General features: G+C 39.8%; 1 protein-coding gene across 8 annotated transcripts in view; it reads right to left on the reverse strand.

The window, feature by feature from the left end:
- Positions 1 to 378: 378 nt before the first annotated feature.
- The window catches only part of SOS1 (SOS Ras/Rac guanine nucleotide exchange factor 1), a 57,385-nt gene continuing 37,738 nt past the window's right edge, over positions 379 to 20,025 (reverse strand). For 7 of the 8 annotated variants that reach the window (XM_049817841.1, XM_049817838.1, XM_049817835.1 and 4 more), the window contains 12 exons: positions 17,335 to 17,416; positions 16,793 to 16,915; positions 16,133 to 16,236; positions 14,757 to 14,979; positions 13,965 to 14,084; positions 13,476 to 13,638; positions 13,002 to 13,119; positions 11,489 to 11,661; positions 10,520 to 10,636; positions 10,085 to 10,349; positions 7,634 to 7,752; positions 379 to 6,273 (listed from right to left, as the gene is read on the reverse strand). In XM_049817841.1, coding sequence (XP_049673798.1) covers positions 5,779 to 6,273; positions 7,634 to 7,752; positions 10,085 to 10,349; positions 10,520 to 10,636; positions 11,489 to 11,661; positions 13,002 to 13,119; positions 13,476 to 13,638; positions 13,965 to 14,084; positions 14,757 to 14,979; positions 16,133 to 16,236; positions 16,793 to 16,915; positions 17,335 to 17,416 — 2,102 coding nt within the window. In that variant the 3' untranslated portion in view covers positions 379 to 5,778. The remainder of the gene's footprint in view (positions 6,274 to 7,633; positions 7,753 to 10,084; positions 10,350 to 10,519; positions 10,637 to 11,488; positions 11,662 to 13,001; positions 13,120 to 13,475; positions 13,639 to 13,964; positions 14,085 to 14,756; positions 14,980 to 16,132; positions 16,237 to 16,792; positions 16,916 to 17,334; positions 17,417 to 20,025) is intronic. The other variant, XR_007508198.1, reaches the window with a different exon arrangement.

Below are 20,025 nucleotides of genomic sequence, written 5' to 3' on the forward strand. Positions count from 1 at the left end.
TTTTAATATTTTACTATCCTGAGAAAAACCTACATCTATAGCAGACTCATGATTATTCTTAATGTAAAGCACACAGTATTTAAGCTTAAGGAAGCCAGTCTCAGACTACAAGGACTTTCAGTGTATCTTACATATTCAAAAGTATACACTTCTGGGATACATAAAGCTTTTTTTTTTTCTTTTTTTTTTTCTTTTTTAGAACATATCTTTTAATGCCAAAAGGTAACAGCCACTATTAAATTTTCACTTAAATGCAACCTGAATAGCACTGCAGACACGGCATACAAAGATCACCTACAGACAGTTATGTACACAGGTCATCAGATGTACCAGCTAAAGTTTACCACTTCTCTATTTTTTTATTTTACTTTATTTATTTATTTATTTACAACTGGACTGACATAGCTTTTAACATTTACTCATTTTGGCAAGTAACCATGCCATGAAACAAAGGCAAATGTACACATGTACTGGAACAAACTTATTGGAACCTAAAATTTGTTGTTTTTTTTTTTCCCACAAATAAAAAAAGGCTTATTCCAAAATATATTAAAACAAATTTGTTCAAAGCAATTCCAACAACATGCACCCGATTGTCTACCTTCTACCCTTCTTTTTAAAAATATTACGGATGTTCTTTGATAAAAGGCACATTTGGCAGCTACTAAAATTATGCATCTGTCATATGTTTTTATATTTTATTTTATTTTTCCCTTTCAACTTTTCAGCCACCCAGTACAGGATTTCACATTTGCTGGCTAGAAAGTAAAAGGGGGGGGGGGGGGGTGTAAAAAAAAAAGTTACTTACTCTTTACTTTGTTTGCCTTACAATGCTGCAGCAGTTACCTACTTAATGAACTATTTTCCACTGAAGGCAAAAGGGAACTTTGCTCACAGTTGACAGAAAAATGCAGTTAAGGGTGTTTTTTTAATGGAAAATAAGGCATGGAATTTACAAAGTAAGTTAAAAGTGCTTTTGTTTTTACAACTACATTGAGCCATAGGTTTCTCTCCTTAATGAATAAGAGCTACAAAGACTTCAGCCCATGCATCATCTAGGTCTTGAAATGACAATTCAACTAAAAAAGGGTATTTTGAGGTGGGGGGACAACCCATAAGAATCTGCAAACTTTTAATATAATCTTAAAACAGTCTTTCTGAAAAAGTCCATCCTTGCTGGCTGGAAAATGCAGCAAGGAGAAAGCCAAGGAGGGACTTTTACTGCAGCAAATGGCACTCCTCACAGCAGCAAAGCATTAAGAAACATTTAACTTTCATACAGTTTGTAAGACAAATATTAATGAACAAGGGGCTCTTTCTAGTTGAGCTTAAATTGCAGCAATGCTAGAAATACCAGTAGCAGAGGCTGCCTCTGTAAAATGCCACACTAGGTTGAGACAACAGCCACAAAGAAGGGAACTGATGTTTATTATAATGCACTGGTGTTGCCACAGAGCCTGCTGTGATGCAAATTTGTTCCAGCACCTCTTCAGGCTGAAAAGAAACTTCCTTGTATATAAGAAAATAAAGCCTTCTCCCTGAAGCACAATAATCTACCACCTTCAATGGTGGTACCTCCAGTGACATGACCGAGCTTGAATCAGACCCAATTCAACAGAAAGTCTCATTTAAGATACACACAGAAGAAAAACAATTAAACATCCCACAATGTCAATCTAAATCTTGAAGAATCTAAATCCAGTGCACTAGCATAAACATACTCTTGAGACAGACACTCCCTCCCTGATTTAAGAGGGGGCATATTAGAGAAACAGGTTAGCCCATACTGGAGATGGCTTCTTGAGGATGGAACACTCAAATGCTTCCACCGTATCAATGCTAAAGCAGGATAATGTTCTCCGTTAGCAGACAGTTACAGAAAAGCTCCACAGGGGCTGCTGAATGTCATGACAACAGCATGTACCTTGGGGTACATGTACCAGGCAGCGCCAATAGCTGATTTTCCATACAGCATGCTGAACAGAAGTAAATGCATGGCACTTGCAAAGTCATAGAATAGTTTGGGTTGGAAGAGACCTTTAAAGGTCATCTAGTCCAACCCCCCCCCTGCCATGAGTAGGGACATCTTCACCTAGATCAATTTGCTCAGAGCCACGTCCAATCTGACCCTGAATGTTTCCAGGGATGGGGCATCTACCACCTCTCTGGGCAACCTGGGCCGGTGCATCACTACCCTCATTGTAAGATTTCTTCCTTGTGTCTAGTCTGAATCTACCCTTTTTTGCTTTAAAACCATTACCCCCTGTCCTATCACTGCAGGCCCTACTAAAAAGTCTGTCCCCATCTTTCTTACAAGGCCCCTTTAAGTATTGAAAGGCAGCAATAAGGTCTCCCCGGAGCCTTCTCTTCTCCAGGCTGAACAACCCCAACTCTCAGCCTTTCCTCACAGGAGAGGTGTTCCAGCCCTCTGATCATTTTTGTGTCCCTCCTCTGGACCCGCTCCAACAGGTCCATGCCTTTCCTGTGCTGAGGACTCCAGAGCTGGACACAGTACTGCAGGTAGGGTCTCACCAGAGTGGAGCAGAGGGGCAGAATCACCTCTCTGGACTTGCTGGCCACACTTCTTTTGATGCAGCCCAGGATACGGTTGGCTTTCTGGGCTGTGCATATTGCCGGCTCATGTCCAGCTTTTCATCCACCCATGCCCCCAAGTCCTTCTCAGCAGGGCTGCTCTCAACGCCTTCATCCCCCAGCCTGTATCGATACCAGGGGTTGCTCCGATCCAGGTGCAGGACCTTGCACTTGGAATCCTAGCACTTCCGAATTCGCAGAGGGCTTTTCTGAGCTAACACACAACCATGACACTCTGGAAGAAAATGAACAAACCCAAGTTAGACTCCATTGTTGCACTAGACTATATATAAAGTAGAGGTGAAAAAGCACAAATTGTTACATACTGCACCTATGAAGTTCTGACCTCTGTAACCCTGCCTACACAGTCTGCAGTTGTTCAGGCTGACTTTTAGCCATACATCAGCACTGTAGAGTAATACAGCAACTCACCTAGCTTCTACCTAGCATGTTTCATTGTCCAGGCCACATCATCATCCCAGGCCACACCAGACCATTCAGTGTCATTTTACTAAGGAGACAGATAGCATCATTAAAATTATTTCATTTTCTATGTGAAAAATATTGTCACTAATGTAAGCATAGTCCAAAGAAGAAGTCATTCCAGATTAAATAATTATTAACACAAATAAAGCTGTCATTAGACAAATCAGTGGCTTAGCAGTTGTACTCAAAAACTCCTATGCTAAATGCAACAGGTTTGATTCTTAACCTGTCTTCCCCATTTGCAGCTGAGTCAACGCTGTGATTTGTACACTCTATGACTGACCCATTCTGCTGTGCTCCAAAGCACATTTAAGTTAGGTTCTTCCATGGTGACCATTATCACCTGTTTTCTGAGTACCCGACCAGTATCCTCAATCACAAAGATGTGAAACAGCATTCCCCATTTCACAAAGGGGAACAGAGACCTATTGACATTCAAGAGATCTGTTCATTAGCAGGATCCATGTGAGGTCTCTCCTAGCTGAGCAACCTAACCAGTGATTCAGTTATCATTCCTTCTGCCTCGTCTGCCTTGGCTGCAAAATAGCACAGACAGGAACATACAGAAGAAGGGATACATATCAGGAAGTCTAAATTCAAGGAGTTTTCCCTGGTAATCCACTGACAAGCTACTAATTTAGAAGACATTGCCAACAGTATGCCCATCACTGTGTTTACATCCAAAGAACTGACAACCTAAACCATGCCTCCTGTAGCTTGAGGGTTTTTACAAAGCTCCCATACAATATTTTCCTCTGAACCCAAAGTTTAGAGATCTTCACTTTTTTCTTCTTCTGCCAGGAAAATGTTTCAAAACAAGGTTGTTAAAGACATCAGAGAAGGAATACAACAGAAAAATTTCAACATTTGACTATGATGAAAACTGCTGTTCTTGTTGATGAAATCAGAACACTTTCTGAAATGTAATGACCACACTAAAGGAACAAGGGGCACTGATCAACGGCATTGCAGAAAGCATTAAAAAAGGTGATTTCCATCATCATTCAACTAACAGCATCTCTAATGACACAGCTTTCTAAGACACTGAAAGGTATTCTTCTTCCAAAGAAGAAATGTGATAGTATTTTACTGTGACCTGTGAGCCATATTAAGTGAAGACGAGATACTTTATGCTTCACATACATACTGTAGTGGAGATTATAGAGCTTCTTTTCTCCAATAACTGCCACGCATTACTGTCACAGTATTGTCTCAAGTTGAAGAGCAGTACATGGTTTTATAGATAATCCGTGTCATGATACTTATACCAGTGCATGTTCCATCATGTGTATTTTGGACAAAGAAAACTACCGTAGAGATTAATACAAGTTTGAATTTTTATAACAAGTGTCATACAGGAGGTATGTGAGAAGTTTTATAATGTATAATAATTCACTTTGGGAGTAACCTGGCTTCTCAAGTATTACTAAATTATTACTTTGTAACACATGCCAAAACAGACTTCTCTTTAGACTCTTTATTACTAAAATACCTACACTGAACTAGGAAAAATATATACCACAACACGTGCTTTTATCCCCTTCAGTGCTTAACTGAAAAACTGAGTTGTACATTTGTCTGTGTAATAATTTAACGTATGTCAGCCAAACATATCTGTATCTTTATTTCAATTAAATTAAAAACAATCTGCAAGTATATTTATGCAACGTTCACTATATACACATGATTTATGCAACTGCAAGGCAATTCTATGTATGCTGATTAATCTATTGTTAGTAAAACATGACAATAGCTATGGAAGTTGACCAGTGAGTGCTCCTTTTCACAAGTGAGTGTTTTCATGGCATGACTGAAAAAGAATAGCTACTAGCCATGAAATGGATTATCAGTAAACCTTAAAAAGAACGTGACATAACTTAGCAGAGATTAACAGTCTTTTAAATGTAGCAGTATATTTACTTCAGATGATAGTGCTGCCTTTTAAAAAAAATTCGCTGTTATCTTAATGATGTAAGACTTTCATCTGCTCTATCTAAAGAAAGCAATAATTAGACATTATGCTTCCTGGCAAAAATTTATTTTTGAACTGGCACCATAATATTTCAGAAAATAATAATAAAGTACCTCTTTGGTGAAGCCTAGGTACCCCCTACTACTCATTGTAACAACTTGTAAACAGGACCGTAATACAGTGCTTTGCCTTAATTCTAGCTCGGTTAGGTACCACAGATCTTCCTCACAGTCCTTCTCGTAATTTTAGGAAGGTATTTTAAAGCAGGGAGTAAAGCAAAGGAAAATTAAGAAGGATATAAAGTTCCCTGTTTGAGATTTAAAAAAAGTGCATAATGTTTTCATTCCAAAAACTGTGCCTCTGTATGGAACTGATGGATACAAGACTGTTTTCCTTCCTGTACTGGACATTATTGATCATCACACAAACACAGTCTCTGCGCATTGGCCAAAGAAGTCTCTCAAGTCTGTTTTCTGGTACAATCAGTTGTCCAATTACTTTAAAACAATGTCCTGCATACTAAAACAAGAATAGCAAGTTAACCGGTTTTTCCACTAGAATGTCTGTTTTTGCAATTCCATTTCTGTACACTGCATTTCCAATCTACTAGAGAGTCTTTAGTGTTTGGCATACACATCCCAACTCCTTGGCACCACCAGGTTCAGTGCATCCATTGCCAGCAACAGACGTAGCACCTCGAAAATGCGACTCCCAGTGCAAGGCACAGTTCAGGAGGAGTGGGCATTCTCCAGCAACGGTGGTCCGTCTCGATGCATCGATGGGTGTGTGTGCTCCCTTTTGTAAGTTTTTGGAGGAAGCTTTGGGATATGTTGAGAAGTGCTTTGTCGTGGAGGAACAGGTGGTCCAGCAACAGAATGGAGGTCCATGTCCTGCGGTATCAAAGGTGGTGATGGAAGATGCCTCCGTGCTACATGTGGAGAAGGTGTCTGAGGGGGAGGGGGAGTAAACGGAGATGGACTGTTTGGGAAAAAGGTGTTACCAAGTTCGCTTTTTCTCCCCAGCGGTGGGGGTTGGAGGTGTAGTGGTGAGCTAGAGAAAACATCTGGAGTTCGCACAGGTTCTCGCGGTGGTAACACAGGAGGGCTTTCAGGAGGGTCAGAGATGCAGGTCCGGTCAGGCACTGAGTACCTTGGTGAATACACTTTAGACGTTGGTTGCCTAGGAGGGATTGCTGGTGGGCTGTCCAGGTGCGCAGAAGTAATCTGAGGTATACAAACATTTCATTCAATAAAATTTTAGAGTGGCAGTAAAGAACAGGACCCTGCTGTGAAATGGAAGCAGAGCTCCTGCCCCACAGATTGCTCTTATCCAGTTAAAGAGGAGGCACAGCAAGCAGGTGCAGAATGAAAATGGGGAGTAGGGAAGCAAAAGGGAGTGGCGGCACCTGAAAAACATGTTTCTCACAGATGTGCAGGGGGAGAGCAGGGGTGTATCAATACATGAGTTAACAGCCAAGGATGGAAGGAATGAAGATGCAGAGTGGGACAAAGGCAAGGCAAAGAATGGTCAAAGCAACAATTTCCATGCTAGTTCCAGGTCTGCTGGCTGCATAGGTCTGGATATCTTCCACCACCTCCCCAGTAACAAGTACCTGGGGTGGGTAATAACACCAGATATTTCTCCAAGAAAATGAGGAAAAGGGACAGGCAGGTGATGCTGAACAGGGAAAAAAATAAACTACACTCAGTAGATGGAATTCAGTAGCCAGAATTATTGAAGCGAACAGTTCCCAGGCTGCAGACCACAGTGACAGAGTAATTAGTCTCCAACACCCTATCACGTATACGATGTTTTCAATTACATTTTGATAGGAACGTGATGTGTTAAACTCTGCTGGCTGACAGCAGTCACCTGTAGTCTGAAAACAACAACTTGCTGAAGAGCCACATACAAGCCCTCTTCAAAGACATACATGCTCCAAAGTAATTTTGAGTGGGATTTTCAAATCCACCCAGTTCTCTGAAGTCACAAACCAGCTCCCACTGAAATAAAGAGACATTTGACACTGTCTGCAACAAAGGCTGGATCAGATCCCAAATGCCAGACAAATACAAAAGGAAAATGTAGCAATGGCTCAAGCAGGCAGGCAGACAGGACAGGTAATCAAGAAGAGAAAGAAAGCACTGAGTGCCACAGCATCAGGGTCAAATATTCCAATGAACCTTTTCAAGAAGACTGAGGTGTGTACGTCACTTTCCATCATTACTTTTCTTCAGTTCTTCACCCCCACTCATATACCCCAAATTGATACCCTGGGACAATTATCACAGACGGAAACATCTGCCTGAAGCCTCAAGTTCTCACAGGCAATGTAAGGGCCTGAGCATAGCAGATTGGTAGACAAGAGACATTTCTAACCCTAAATTTAGGTCCCATTTTTTAATTTTCATTTGTTTGGTATCAGGACATAGTGAGGCAGAGCTGTGAAGGCCTGAAATACATGGCTGCTTACTATTTCACAACAGTTCTTCAAAAATACCTGTACTATCTTTAAGAGTTACTTTTCTATCATACCCTGGCCTTTGCTCCCAGAAAAAAATGCCCTTTTTTCTCCTTACTTACTTTTGATGGGGAGGATTCAGCTGGGGCAGACTCTGGTCTTCTTCGTGGAGGAACTGGAGGGGGAACATGAGCTTCATCTGAATTTTTGGTAAAGTTTATGGATGACACAGAAGCAGATCCTAGCGGATGTAGAAAAATAAAAGAAAAAAAAAGTCCTGATAATGATGAACTTTCATTTGACTTGGTGTATTTCCTTTATTGCTGCCAATAAAGGTGTCATATATAATAATCGCTCATAAAAAGCAGCATGAGTCAAGAAGGTGTTAAAGAAAGACAATGAAACAGCCCTCTAACTTTCAGCTTCCATACAAATTGCTTTTCTGAACTGCAATCATCTCTGTGGCCATCAGTTCCTGCACATGACCAGCCTGATCTTCTTTATGACCAGGTGACCCACCTAGTGCATGAGGGAAAGGCTGTGGACGTTATCTACCTTGACTTCAGCAAGGCCTTTGACACTGTCTCTCGTGGCATACTCCTTGAGAAGCTGGTGTCTCATGGCTTGGACACATGTACTCTTCGCTGGGTGAAAAACTGGCTGGCTGGATTAGCCCAGAGGGTTGTGGTGAATGGGGTGAAATCCAGTTGGTGGCAGGTCACAAGTGGTGTTCCCCAGGGCTCGGTGTTGGGCCCCGTTCTGTTTAATATCTTTATCAATGATTTGGATGAGGGGATTGAGTGCACCCTCAGCAAGTTTGCAGATGACACCAAGTTGGGAGGCAGGGTCGATCTGCTTGAGGGTAGGGAGGCTCTACAGAGAGATCTGGACAGGCTGGATCGATGGTCTGAGGCCAATTGCATGAAGTTCAACAAGGCTCAGTGCTGGGGCCTGCACTTAGGTCACAACAACCCCATGCAGTGCTACAGGCTTGGGGAAGAGTGTCTGGAAAGCTGCCCAGCGGAAAAGGACCCAGGGGTGTTGGTTGACAGCCAGCTGAATTTGAGCCAGCAGTGTGCCCAGGTGGCCAAGAAGGCCAACGGCATCCTGGCCTGTATCAGAAATAGTGTGGCCAGCAGGAACGGGGAGGTGGTTGTTCCCTTGTACTCAGCACTGGTGAGGCCGCACCTCGAGTCCTGTGTTCAGTTTTGGGCCCCTCACTACAAGAAAGACATTGAGGTGCTGGAGCGTGTCCAGAGAAGGGCAACCCAGTTGCTGTGGGGCCTGGAGCACAAGTCTTATGAGGAGCAGCTGAGGGAGCTGGGGCTGTTTAGTCTAGAAAAGAGGAGGCTGAGGGGAGAGAGACCTTATCGCTCTCTACAACTACCTGAAAGGGGTTGTAGTGAGGTGGGTGCTGGTCTCTTCTGTCAGGTGGCTGGTGATAGGATGAGAGGAAATGGCCTCAAGTTGCAGCAAAGGAGATTTAGGTTGGATATTAGGAAAAATTTCTTTACTGAGAGGGTTGTCAGACACTGGAACAGGCTGCGCAGGGAAGTGGTTGAGTCACCATCCCTGGAGGTATTCAAAAAGCATGTAGACAAGGTACTCCAGAACATGGTTTAGTGGGCATGGATGATGGTTGGACTAAATGATCCTAAGGGTCTTTTCCAACCTAAATGATTCTATGATTCTACATTCTTAAGTAATCCTCAAGACCAAAACCACACCACAAAGTTGTTCTTGTATCACAACAGCACTAAAACAGTATCCTGAACCTGCAGTTGATGGGCCAACCCAACAATGAAGAAATATCTTCTGAAGAGGTATTCCAGAGACCTGGCTTAGACACTGCAATGTCACTGCTCTGCTAAGCAACTTCTGCTTTTAGCAAGTTATTTCACCTCCTAGTGGCAACCAGCTGAACACAGGACTAACCTTGTACTTCCTTTGAAAGTCCTCATCCATGAAAGGAGGCTAATATCCACTATCAGTTACTGAAAGCACACCATAAAATATGAGCTACCTTGTATGTTGATGAAGACAGAAGAAAAATAGGCGTGGTGGGTTCCAACAGATTTAAAGCAGGGCAATACTGATTTTAAGTTCTGCAGGAAAACCATCCATGTGCACTGAAACCAACTGGGAATGGCAGACAGCAGAATAAGGCACCCATAAAACATTCACTTTTATTCTCATTGTTCACTAAACAGATACTCACCAAATACATTCACCACACACACACATATATATATATATGTGACAGCAAATCCCACAAGTGTTTGTTTGGGACATATATAGGCACTAGTGATATATCTCTGCCTTCTGTTTTGACAGTTTCTCCAAAGACAGGTAATGCTATCTATGTAACACACCTAATTCTGTTCCCTTTCTCCCTTTACAATAAAACCTTAGTTAAAAAAAAAAAAAGCAATAAAACACACTGAAAGTTTTTGCTGCCGCAAGGGGACAAAAGCAACTATTCCTATACTCACTAAGACTAAACATGATTTCAGCTGTTTAACGCCACAAAAGCTAATATGCACATTCTTGGTAGACTATCTATTAACACCTACTTGCATGAAAAGGACTTGAAGGATCTGAGTCAAACACACTGCAGGCATCTGTAGTACTTGAAGTAGCAGAAGCAGGGGGGGGTGTCAACGGTGTTCGGGGAGAATTTGGTGCAGATGCTGTTGTTTCAGTCTCGCTCTCTGGGATGCGGCTGTAACTAATTTTCCTTGGCTCCTGTTGCAGGGGTGTAGGATGTCTCATGGTACCTGGCCTTGGGTTAGAGGGACGAACACCTGGGGACTTGAGAGGATAGCTGTATTTTTTGGGCTGAAATGACAAAAAAAGATCATATCAAACAAAATCAAAAGGCCACAAGATCACCTAAATGTAGCTTCATGTTTATGAAGTTAGAGATCTAAAATGACTTCTGCTATCTGTGAAAGACAAACGTAAGCATTCTTATAAAAAATTAAAAAAAAAAAACCTTGAATACTAACAAATCTTGGTGGAGGCTTGACGTTTCGTGGCTCTATCTCTAGTGACTTGTTGAACAGATAATCTGTAAATTCTGTCTCCATGCTGTTTCCCATTGGATTCAGGTTTTCAAAAAATCTCTGAAATACAAGAAGGAAGTAGCTTAGCACTGTTTGTTTCTACTGCACAAACGATCCCAACTGTTCCAGAGAAGAGAGAAAATGCTGGAGTCAGAAGTAATGATAGATTTTTAAGTTATTAAGTCTGTTTGTTGCCAGCCCTTTGCTGGGCATTGCTACTGCTATGCTTGGCCTGAAAACCAACTGTGCAACTACCGAAAATACTTTCTGCAGTGCAAAAATCAGACCAGGTTAGCTCAAACACCTTCAGAAGCAGCTGTATGTAGTCCATCTTTACACTGACGCAGGGAAGACTGCTAAAAAAAAGAAAGACTAAAAGAAGATGGAAAAAAAAAAGAAAAGAAAGAAGAAAGGAAAGCAAACAGAGAGAGGACTGCTTAGAATACACCACAGACCAAGGAGAACAAATGCCAGAAGAAAGAAAAATGTGAGCATCATCACTGCCAACACATGATGTAAACACAGTGCTATCAGGTAAACCTGGAAACATAAAGGCAGTGTAACAGAGGAGGAAAAAGACAACTGGGCTCGCTGGACAAATTAACGCAACTTGAGTGAAGGACGGTGAGAATCTGGTAGTTTTGTTTCTGTTTAACACTGGTAAGATCTATCTACCAACATCCCAATAGCTGGGGGAAAAAGAAGCCCCCAAAACCCACCAAACTGCAAGCATTGAGCTTTCTGCCCTTTCCTACAGTGAGGCCTGAGAGCGATTTTATGACAGGCCTTCTGCTCATCTCTGATTCTGTCCAACTGAATCTGTGTGAATTCAGTCTATCCTTATGGTCTATTAGCTTACAGTCACCACAAAAGCAGCTCAGTGCATGGACTCAAGGAAATAATGCCACTTACCCTGATGTCAAATTCCACTCTTAAACAATATGGCTGGTTCTGGTACTGCTGTATCTCTCCTGTTATTTCAGCTACTTTTCTTCTCTTGCTGAAGTTTATAAGTTCTTTCCCATGTCGCTTTAGAAATTCAGGGTTGCCTTCTTCAGTTTTCAAAATGTTAGTTAAGTAAATCCCTACAGAGCATACAGAACAGGTTCTCAGCATATAGTACAAAACAAGGAGGAAGCCACATGACTGGAACACAAAGAATTCTTAAAGAATTTAATTTGTGCACTCTAATTATTTAGAAAAACTGTTAGGGTCAATAAGAGAATTTCACCTAATTTTCAAATATGGGCAACAATTTAAATATTTTAATATGCCTCTTCCAGAAAGCTTTCTTTTTTGCCTCAAAATCTCAAAGTTTATGCATCTTCCTACTGTTTAGGAAGCTCAAGCAACTGAACACTATCTGCATTTTGCAAGACAAGAGTATGCTGAACTCAAGTGCTTTCTCTCAACTGTTCTGCCTCATTCAGCTCTACTCCATTAGAGACCCCTGCTAAGCTCAAAAAAATTATTTTCAGGTTTTATTCTTCTGTTCCACTCTCCACTCCTGGCTTCATAATTGCACTGAATCATTTGAAGATTAGAGAGAAAAGAGTGCTCTCGAGTCCACAGATAATATATCAGAACTGTCATTATGACTCTTCTAAGTACAACTTGAGAGAAATAACTGAAGCTATTCACATGTGATCCTGCTAACCTCTATTCATCTCTGAAGCAGGACAGAAGGTTTCTTAGTTGATTTTATCTTTCTTTGCAGAGCTCTGGAGTATATCTTTCCCCAATCTGTAAAAGGCCAAAAAAGCCATCACACTATTTTCTTTCAGTTTTGGCCTAAAGCTCATGCTGGGCAAGTGTAATGTCCAGAGTTAGAACTGATCTTCAGCAAACTTCCAAGTAGCTTGCTGAAGAACAGGAATGCCATGTGCTTAACTTCAGTTTGCTAAACATCAGAAATTCCAAGCAATCTACTTGAAAGAAGAACTGTTAAGTCTGATGATAAAGAAGAAACTTTCTTCCCAAACCCTGTTTTTATAGAAATAAGACTTTTTAATAGAAATAAGACTCTAGTTATAAGAAACTATAAAAATGAAAACTCTAGTTTTAGTTCTTGGATGAGGAAGGGGTTCCTTCTTTCTCTACTAATCAGTGGCAATAATATTTCTATTGTGAACACCTTCCATTTAAGGCATTTATGGTCACAACACAGTTCAAACCACATTCAAAGTAAAAATGAGTAAATATGTAAATAAGATATCACAGATATACTTTTTTTACTGCAAATAGCATCTGCAATTAATAGTAACTTAATTTTTCTTTCACATACATGCAATTAATGTCTGGGCACCTGAAATTCAAACCCAACTGTCCTTTTAAAACTGACTTCTCATACTCTGTTTAGTGCCCTAACTCAATACTTTCCAAACGTTTATGCATGACACAGCTCATTCAAACCAAATGTACTTACCAAAAAAAGGCACACAAGGAGGATTAATGGACCTGAGTTTTGCCAAGTATTTCTTATAATGATCCTCACTCAGCTCATAAGCTTCTTCTAGTATCTTCTTCTGGCGACTTGGAATTTGCTAAAAAGATATGAAACAGGTTGTTTGGAAAGACAGAGTAAAGGTGTAGCCCAACAACAATACTGAGAGTAACGGTCTCCCACTGATATATTTAAGTCAGTGACCACGAGGACAGTGCCCCACCACCTCAGGATCTTGCTACCTTTTTCTGCCTTTCTTAAGTGAGGATGATTTCTTGCTTCTGAAACTAAGAAAAACCCCCTCTCTGTTACACCCCAATTGATTCATTTGTTGGGGGATTTACCTTCCTTGCTCCTTCTTTGAAGGACACGCTTATTGAACAGACAGGCTTTTAGTGTAGCTAAGGTGCACTGCATTATACTTCCATACCAAAAATGGGAAACATTTCACTGTACCTCAAATGTGTGATCCAACCTATATACTGCTGCGGAGTTCATAGCACTGACAATCTCAAGGACACCATTAAAGTTGTTTAGCTCTTGAAAAACTTGCAGGATCTCAATTATCCGGCTCACTACAATTACTCTTTCCTCTAGGTTTTCTGTTTCTACAATGCATCTAAATACACAAGAACATTTGATTTTGTATTAAAGCGTTCGTGAGTTTTCCAAAATCAAATATTAATTCGTAACACAAACAAGTATGAAAAGTTTATCAAATTACTTGACATGGTTTTGCAAATGTTTAGAGAATAAACATTTGAAAATATTCTAAGAATAAAAAGCTGAGACCATTATGGTAAAATTCTCACAGGGACCAGTTGTAGCATCTAAATGTGACTTAGAACTGGAATTTTCCCAGAACAGAATTTTTCACACTATACTTCTGAATGGACTGTAAATGTCCAGAAATGGAGTAGGTGCAGATTCATGAAAGTCACTTACTTTTCAAACCACAAAGTGAGGTTAGTTGTATGCCTTATCATTTTGAGAAGGTTGGGAGAATTAATTTCTTTATCTTCCTTTGTCCACACACTTCCAACTAGTTCAGATGGCTGCACAGCTCTAGAAAAAGATGCATATATCAAAAATAATTAAAAGCAGGAAAGAAGATATTATTCTCCCTAAACCTCTTTATTTCCAGTGAATTTGGAATTAATATTTGGAAATATATTCTTAAGGTATCACTTCTCTTCTGTAATGTTAGGCTCCCCACACGACTAAGTGACTGGTATTTCTACGCTTATTCTTTAGTGTGTAAATATTTCTTAATTTATGTGACTATTAACCATCTCTGTTTATCTAAATGAAGAATGAAGTCTACATCTCATTCACCATAATAAAATGTGAGCTTCCAACGCCTGAACAACCTCTCACAGACAGCTGGTAAGATCTGACACGGTCCATAATTTGCTTCACAAACTAGGATATGAAGAAAACTCATCTGATTAATGTTCATACTTCTCAAAGGTTGACCTACTCGGAAAATATCAAGAGAAACCTGCAGCACAATGCAATTAACAGTATGCATCAGTCACATGTACTGCATGTTAACTTGGGGAGGATAAGAGAAATACTGTTTTTTAAATTTTTTTCTGAAAAAATAGCAATTAGTATACAGCATTGGTAAAGTCCCTTGACCTACCGTGGGGCTTCACAGCAGGGGCCCGCAGAAACAATTTCATGCTGGAGAATATTTTGGTTTGTGTCATGTGTTTTTCAATGGAGGAAAGTTACCTGTAAAAATCTGACTCAAGTAAAGTGAGCTGCCGAGCAATTTCTATTGGATGCAAAGTGAGCAAGTCAAAAGTGTCTGTGTGTCCTGGTTTGCTTATGTGCCACTCAATCGCCGGAGGTGGGCTCTCAAAAGTAATGTTGTGACTTGGCCCAATGGCTTGTGCCTGCTTTTTCCGGTTGATTATCTTTGTGATTGATTCAACCCATTTCTTCATCGCTTTGCCTGGCACACAGAGAGAAAATTACTATTTAGTTAGTCTTAATACTGTTTCTTCAAAGAGGTCAGTATAACTGAGAAATCTTTGGATTTAAACCCCAAACCTACTAAATTAAAGCAAGCATATATTCTTTAGAAGTGCTTACTTAAGTGGTGTTCTCACACAAGCCTCAAAGCATTTGAACATATAAAGAATTCCTCAACAGCCAATGCTGAGCATGCCAAGTTCAGAATAACTGAATTTGAGCAAGCACAATTCAGAACACTCAAATTAGGTTCCTGCTCCGAATCAGGTGTTTTCCTTTCTTTTCTGACTTCGCAGTGAGTTTATGGGAACTCTTGACTAAAATGCACTTCTGTAAACACCCTGAACTTTATACTTTGGGCAAAAGTACACTCTTACCATAGAACCACAGAAGGGCAAAATAAAAAACAGGGAAAAGCTTCTCCCTCTACTGCATTTAGCATCAAAGCTCACAATAAAACCCAAAGGCCAAATGCCTGTTTAGCTCTACACCATAAGAATTTCAGGCACAAGACAGCAAATCCACTGAAAATTTACCAGTAATCCACATTAAACTAATTCTCCCCCTCTTCTTAATTGCTAAATAACCATTAAATACTTCTCTAACATAATATTTTCCTATGAACTGCTCCTGTAGCTGTCTCAGTTTTTCTTACAAGGGAACAGGAAAGAGCTGTAGAATCACAACTGGAAGGTGTCCTACAGGTCTAACATGCACTGTGAAACAGCTAGAAAACCCTTGCTTCAAAGAAATAGTGGTTTCCACCATCAAACTTTTACAAAAATTACCCCTGTGTATAGTTTAGGAGGGCAATCAAAGCAGTTACTCTGTCCTGATCATTACTCAGTTCTTACTCTTTTGCATTATTTCAGTCCCTTTGCAACAAACCCAATACTGATTTATCAGGATGTAAATAACATTCTTTGTTCTGAACAGGGGCCAGACTTCCAATAATAGTTTGTTGTGGTTTTTTTTTTAAATTAAAGTTTATTTTATGTTCTTTGTGAACTATTTAATAGGCAGTCAGTCCTGTTTTTCTTTATCTGCTCAGTGAAAGGAAAAGTGATCCTATTCCATACCTTTGAAAAGGGATGCTTTATGATAAATGCCAGCATTTAAGAAACCATAAGTACCTCTTACTGTTCCAATGAATTCCTCCAAACGTTGCAGAAGATCCGCATCTCTTTCAAAGTCATAGAAGTGGTGTTCTACCCAGTGTCGACATACATTTAATACTCTGCAAAAGTAAAGGATAAGTAAGCACTCTACAATATGGTGTATCTTCATGTCTAGCATTTCAAGGCTTTTACTAGGTGAGGGCTCACAGGAGTATCAGAATCAGCACACCAAATGCAATTATTCTACTGTTTGCATTTAACCAGCAACCAGCTAGAAGCATTTTTCTACTTTGAATTTAAAGAAGTCATAATAATGCTATTGTTCATAAAAAGAACATTATCTAAAATGTTCTCTGCCTACACCTTTGTGGCACGCTTACACTGTATAGCCTTGCAGAAACATGAATTTAAAAAAAATGGCTAGTGGAAGAAAGTAATTTGCACACCATAGTCTAAAACTCAGCACAAGCCTTTCCCAAGACTTTTCATGCCATGAGTTCGAATTTCCACCAGGTTTTCAAGTAGCAAGGTCAAAATGGCTGACTGCCGATGCACACTCTCTATCAAGGCATCTACAAGAAAGGCTGCTGGTATCGAAGAGCCACTGGATCCAAAAGATAGTACTTGAAAAGACTTAAAGGAAGTCAGTTTGGCTCACACTGATGAAATACTCACCGTAACTGCACAGGCTGAATGTACTCTTTCCTAAATCTTTTTAGCTCTGCACTAAGAGGCTGGTCTCCGTTCTCCATAGCAATACGATCAGCTTCTGTTGGCTCAGGCTCTGGAATTTCAAATCTAGCACAGAAGATGGGTATAAGCACTAGGCTCCTATTAACACTAATCTTGCTCACAGCATGCATGAATAAGATGTTGATTAAAGATAGCTAGAAATTCAGAACATTTCCGCATGTCAGAATCTTGGTAAGCACATATGAAGATTTGCTAAATTCAATAATAATACAGATTTCAAAGACAAAACCATGGGATGCTGGAAGTTACTGCAGCTACCTGAACAGTCCTAAAGCTTCTGGATAGAACTTGCACATTTCACTTGCAATCCTTGAATTTGACAACTTTTTAAAAAGTGTTTGGAGTGAATCTAAACCAACTGGAAAACAAGAATCTTACAAACTCTACTCCAAGTAAAATTTTGTTTTTTAAAAAAATAATTAAAATTGCACTTTGTATGAACAATATTTTTAACGGTGGCATACCTTTCTATTAGCAGACTCAGCAACTCTTGAGGTTTACAGAAGGATCTATATGTTGTGAGAAAAGTCCGAACAAAGTTGGGATCTAAGACAAAGAATAATTTTATGCTCAAGTCAGCAATTACCTGATTTTTTTTATACTTTAAAATAACTTTAAATATCCTTTAAAATTAAGGATGCCAGCCTATCAATTTACAGAGAAGATGATGTAAACCAAAACTGCTTTGGTAACAATTCAGAACCTCTTAAAATAGCACTACAAATCAAAATTCAAAACAATTTTTATTCTGTTGAAAATTCAAAACAATGACTTTTTCTTCTGCTTCAATTATTAAAAGACTGGATTTTTTTTCAAGAACTTTGAAAATAATGAATAGATGATTTTATTTATGAGCCATCTAGTAAACAAGTTTGGTTTTGACAATGATTGGGACAAGATAACTCAAAAGACACAGTGAGTAACTTTGCATTGGATAGAAATAGCCTCTTCAAGGGAAGAAGGTTTTCCCTAAAGTGGTACAACTGATAACAAGTCGTGGTTGAAGGCAGGCTAGGTATTTTTTCAGCTAACTGACAGCTATACTTTGAGGTTATATTTAGTTCACTTCAAGAAAATCAACAGATTACATATCAGTTCATTAAAAATACTCAAGTGAGTTTTAAAAACAAGCAAATATTCAAAACAGAAAACCAAAGTGCCTCCCTTAATTACAAAAGCAAAACCATTTGTTTTCAAGTATGAGGAAATGCAGCGACAGCACGCTGGCACTGCACAGAACTGACTAGAAACAAGGTTAACACTGTTATGACTGAACAAAATTAATGAGCGGGTTGCAATGGCTTTGCATATTAAATCCATATACAGATTTTAAAAACAAACCCCAAATGGTAATTTTTCTAACACAGAGTGGCTGAAGAGGAGCACACAGGACTTGAAGCAAGAGTTTCTATAGGCTGTAATGAATAAAAAAACCCCGCCTGCATTATTTGACCTAACACTTATTAAGCCATTAGACTTGTTTCCTGGAATAGGGGGGTTTAAGAGCTTTTTTAAAATCCTCCTTAACTATTTACCAGCTTCTTTTCCATTTGAATGAACATTCTACCTTTCTTAGATCCTACTAAGCTCTTCATTTGGGCAACAGTTTACTGTAATGGGTCACACAGATTAACCCGATTAACCGTGTATTGCATAACACAGCATTTCCTTGCATTTCTGTTCTATGCGAATTCCCATTTCTTAAACAATTGACTATCTGCTTTACCATCCCTCTGTCCTTCATTACTCCCTTTTTCTTATCATAACGCCTCTCCCGCCTCTCCTTGAAACTGTACAGACAAAAATCCTTTTCAAAGGCAAAACTCCACATCCTTTTGCACAAAGCATGTCATCCCTGTCCCCATCAACCTCATCACAAAAATACACAATTTTTGTTTTCCTAAAAAACAAGTATAGAAGTAAGCACAGTAACTCTGTTTTCACAGCTTGTATTCTGTACACAGCATCCACCCTAAATAGATTTTTTTTCTACATGAAAAAGAAAGCCTCCATGGCAATTAACATTTTCAGATCACTGCAAGCTCTGAGTCATAGCTATTGTTATTTACAGGTAGGGTCAGTGTTCAAATCCACAATACATATTGAATTTCAAATAGAGTAGATCAGAAAACCAAATCTAACCTTGTTATCTTACTAGCAAAATCTGTAACTCAAAATAGTGTACAATATACGAGTGTTAAAAAAAATACAGACAACACTAGTTAGTCAGGATGTCTGCTCGTGTGATAATTCTCTCTTCAATACAGCCAATTTGAAAGCTAAAAAAGAACAATAACTTGTTCTACAAGGATTTATAAATAATCACCCTTGAATTCCTTAAGAAAGGAAACGGACACTATGATGACGCACAAGCACTCTTAACATATCAAAGCTTTAAAAATAGAAGAGCACTGCCCTATAGATAAAAAAAAAATTGCCACGACTTTCAAATCTTGGTACCACCTAACCCAGCTGCCTTTAAACAAGAGTTGCGCAAAGGAGATCATGAACGCAGAAACACATTCAAACAAGTGAAACCCACCAGAATATGTAAATAGGGTCAGAACCTGAATTTCTAATCGAAGGGCAGTTTCTCTCATGTAAAAAATATATGGAAAGCTGCTTTTACAGAGGAGATTTCTCCGTTTTACTGCTCCGCAGCAGGATGGTTTGGACAGTCTCCCGCGCCTTGCAGCCAGGTGGCCGTCAGGGCCGTCCTCCTGCCCCAGCAATCACAGTGGCTGGACACCTCCTACTCCCGGCTTCGTTAGAGCTAGGCTACCAGGCTGTCCCTGTTCCACATTGAAAGAGAAGTATTTCAGCTGATAAGCTGGTTTGTGCATTGTCAGGACGTGAGGGAAGAAAATTAAAAGGTCCAACACCCCTATCTACAAATGAGACAGACTGTGTGGATCTTCACAGATGACCAAAATGTCGAGACCCGATTTGACCACTGCCTGAACACAGCCCATATACTCCTCAATTTGCAACTAACTGAACTGCTCCTCGGCTACTTGCAACAAATTGGTACTACCTCTGCAATTATATCCGTTCATTGTACCTTATATTATTTGACCTACAAAGATAAACAAGAGAATAGTCACAGCTATGGTAAATACTGTCTTTAGACTGTCAGATCAAGGGCTGCCATAACC

This window comes from Accipiter gentilis, chromosome 15 (genome assembly GCF_929443795.1).
Source record: "Accipiter gentilis chromosome 15, bAccGen1.1, whole genome shotgun sequence".
NCBI classification, from domain to species: Eukaryota; Metazoa; Chordata; class Aves; order Accipitriformes; family Accipitridae; genus Astur; species Astur gentilis.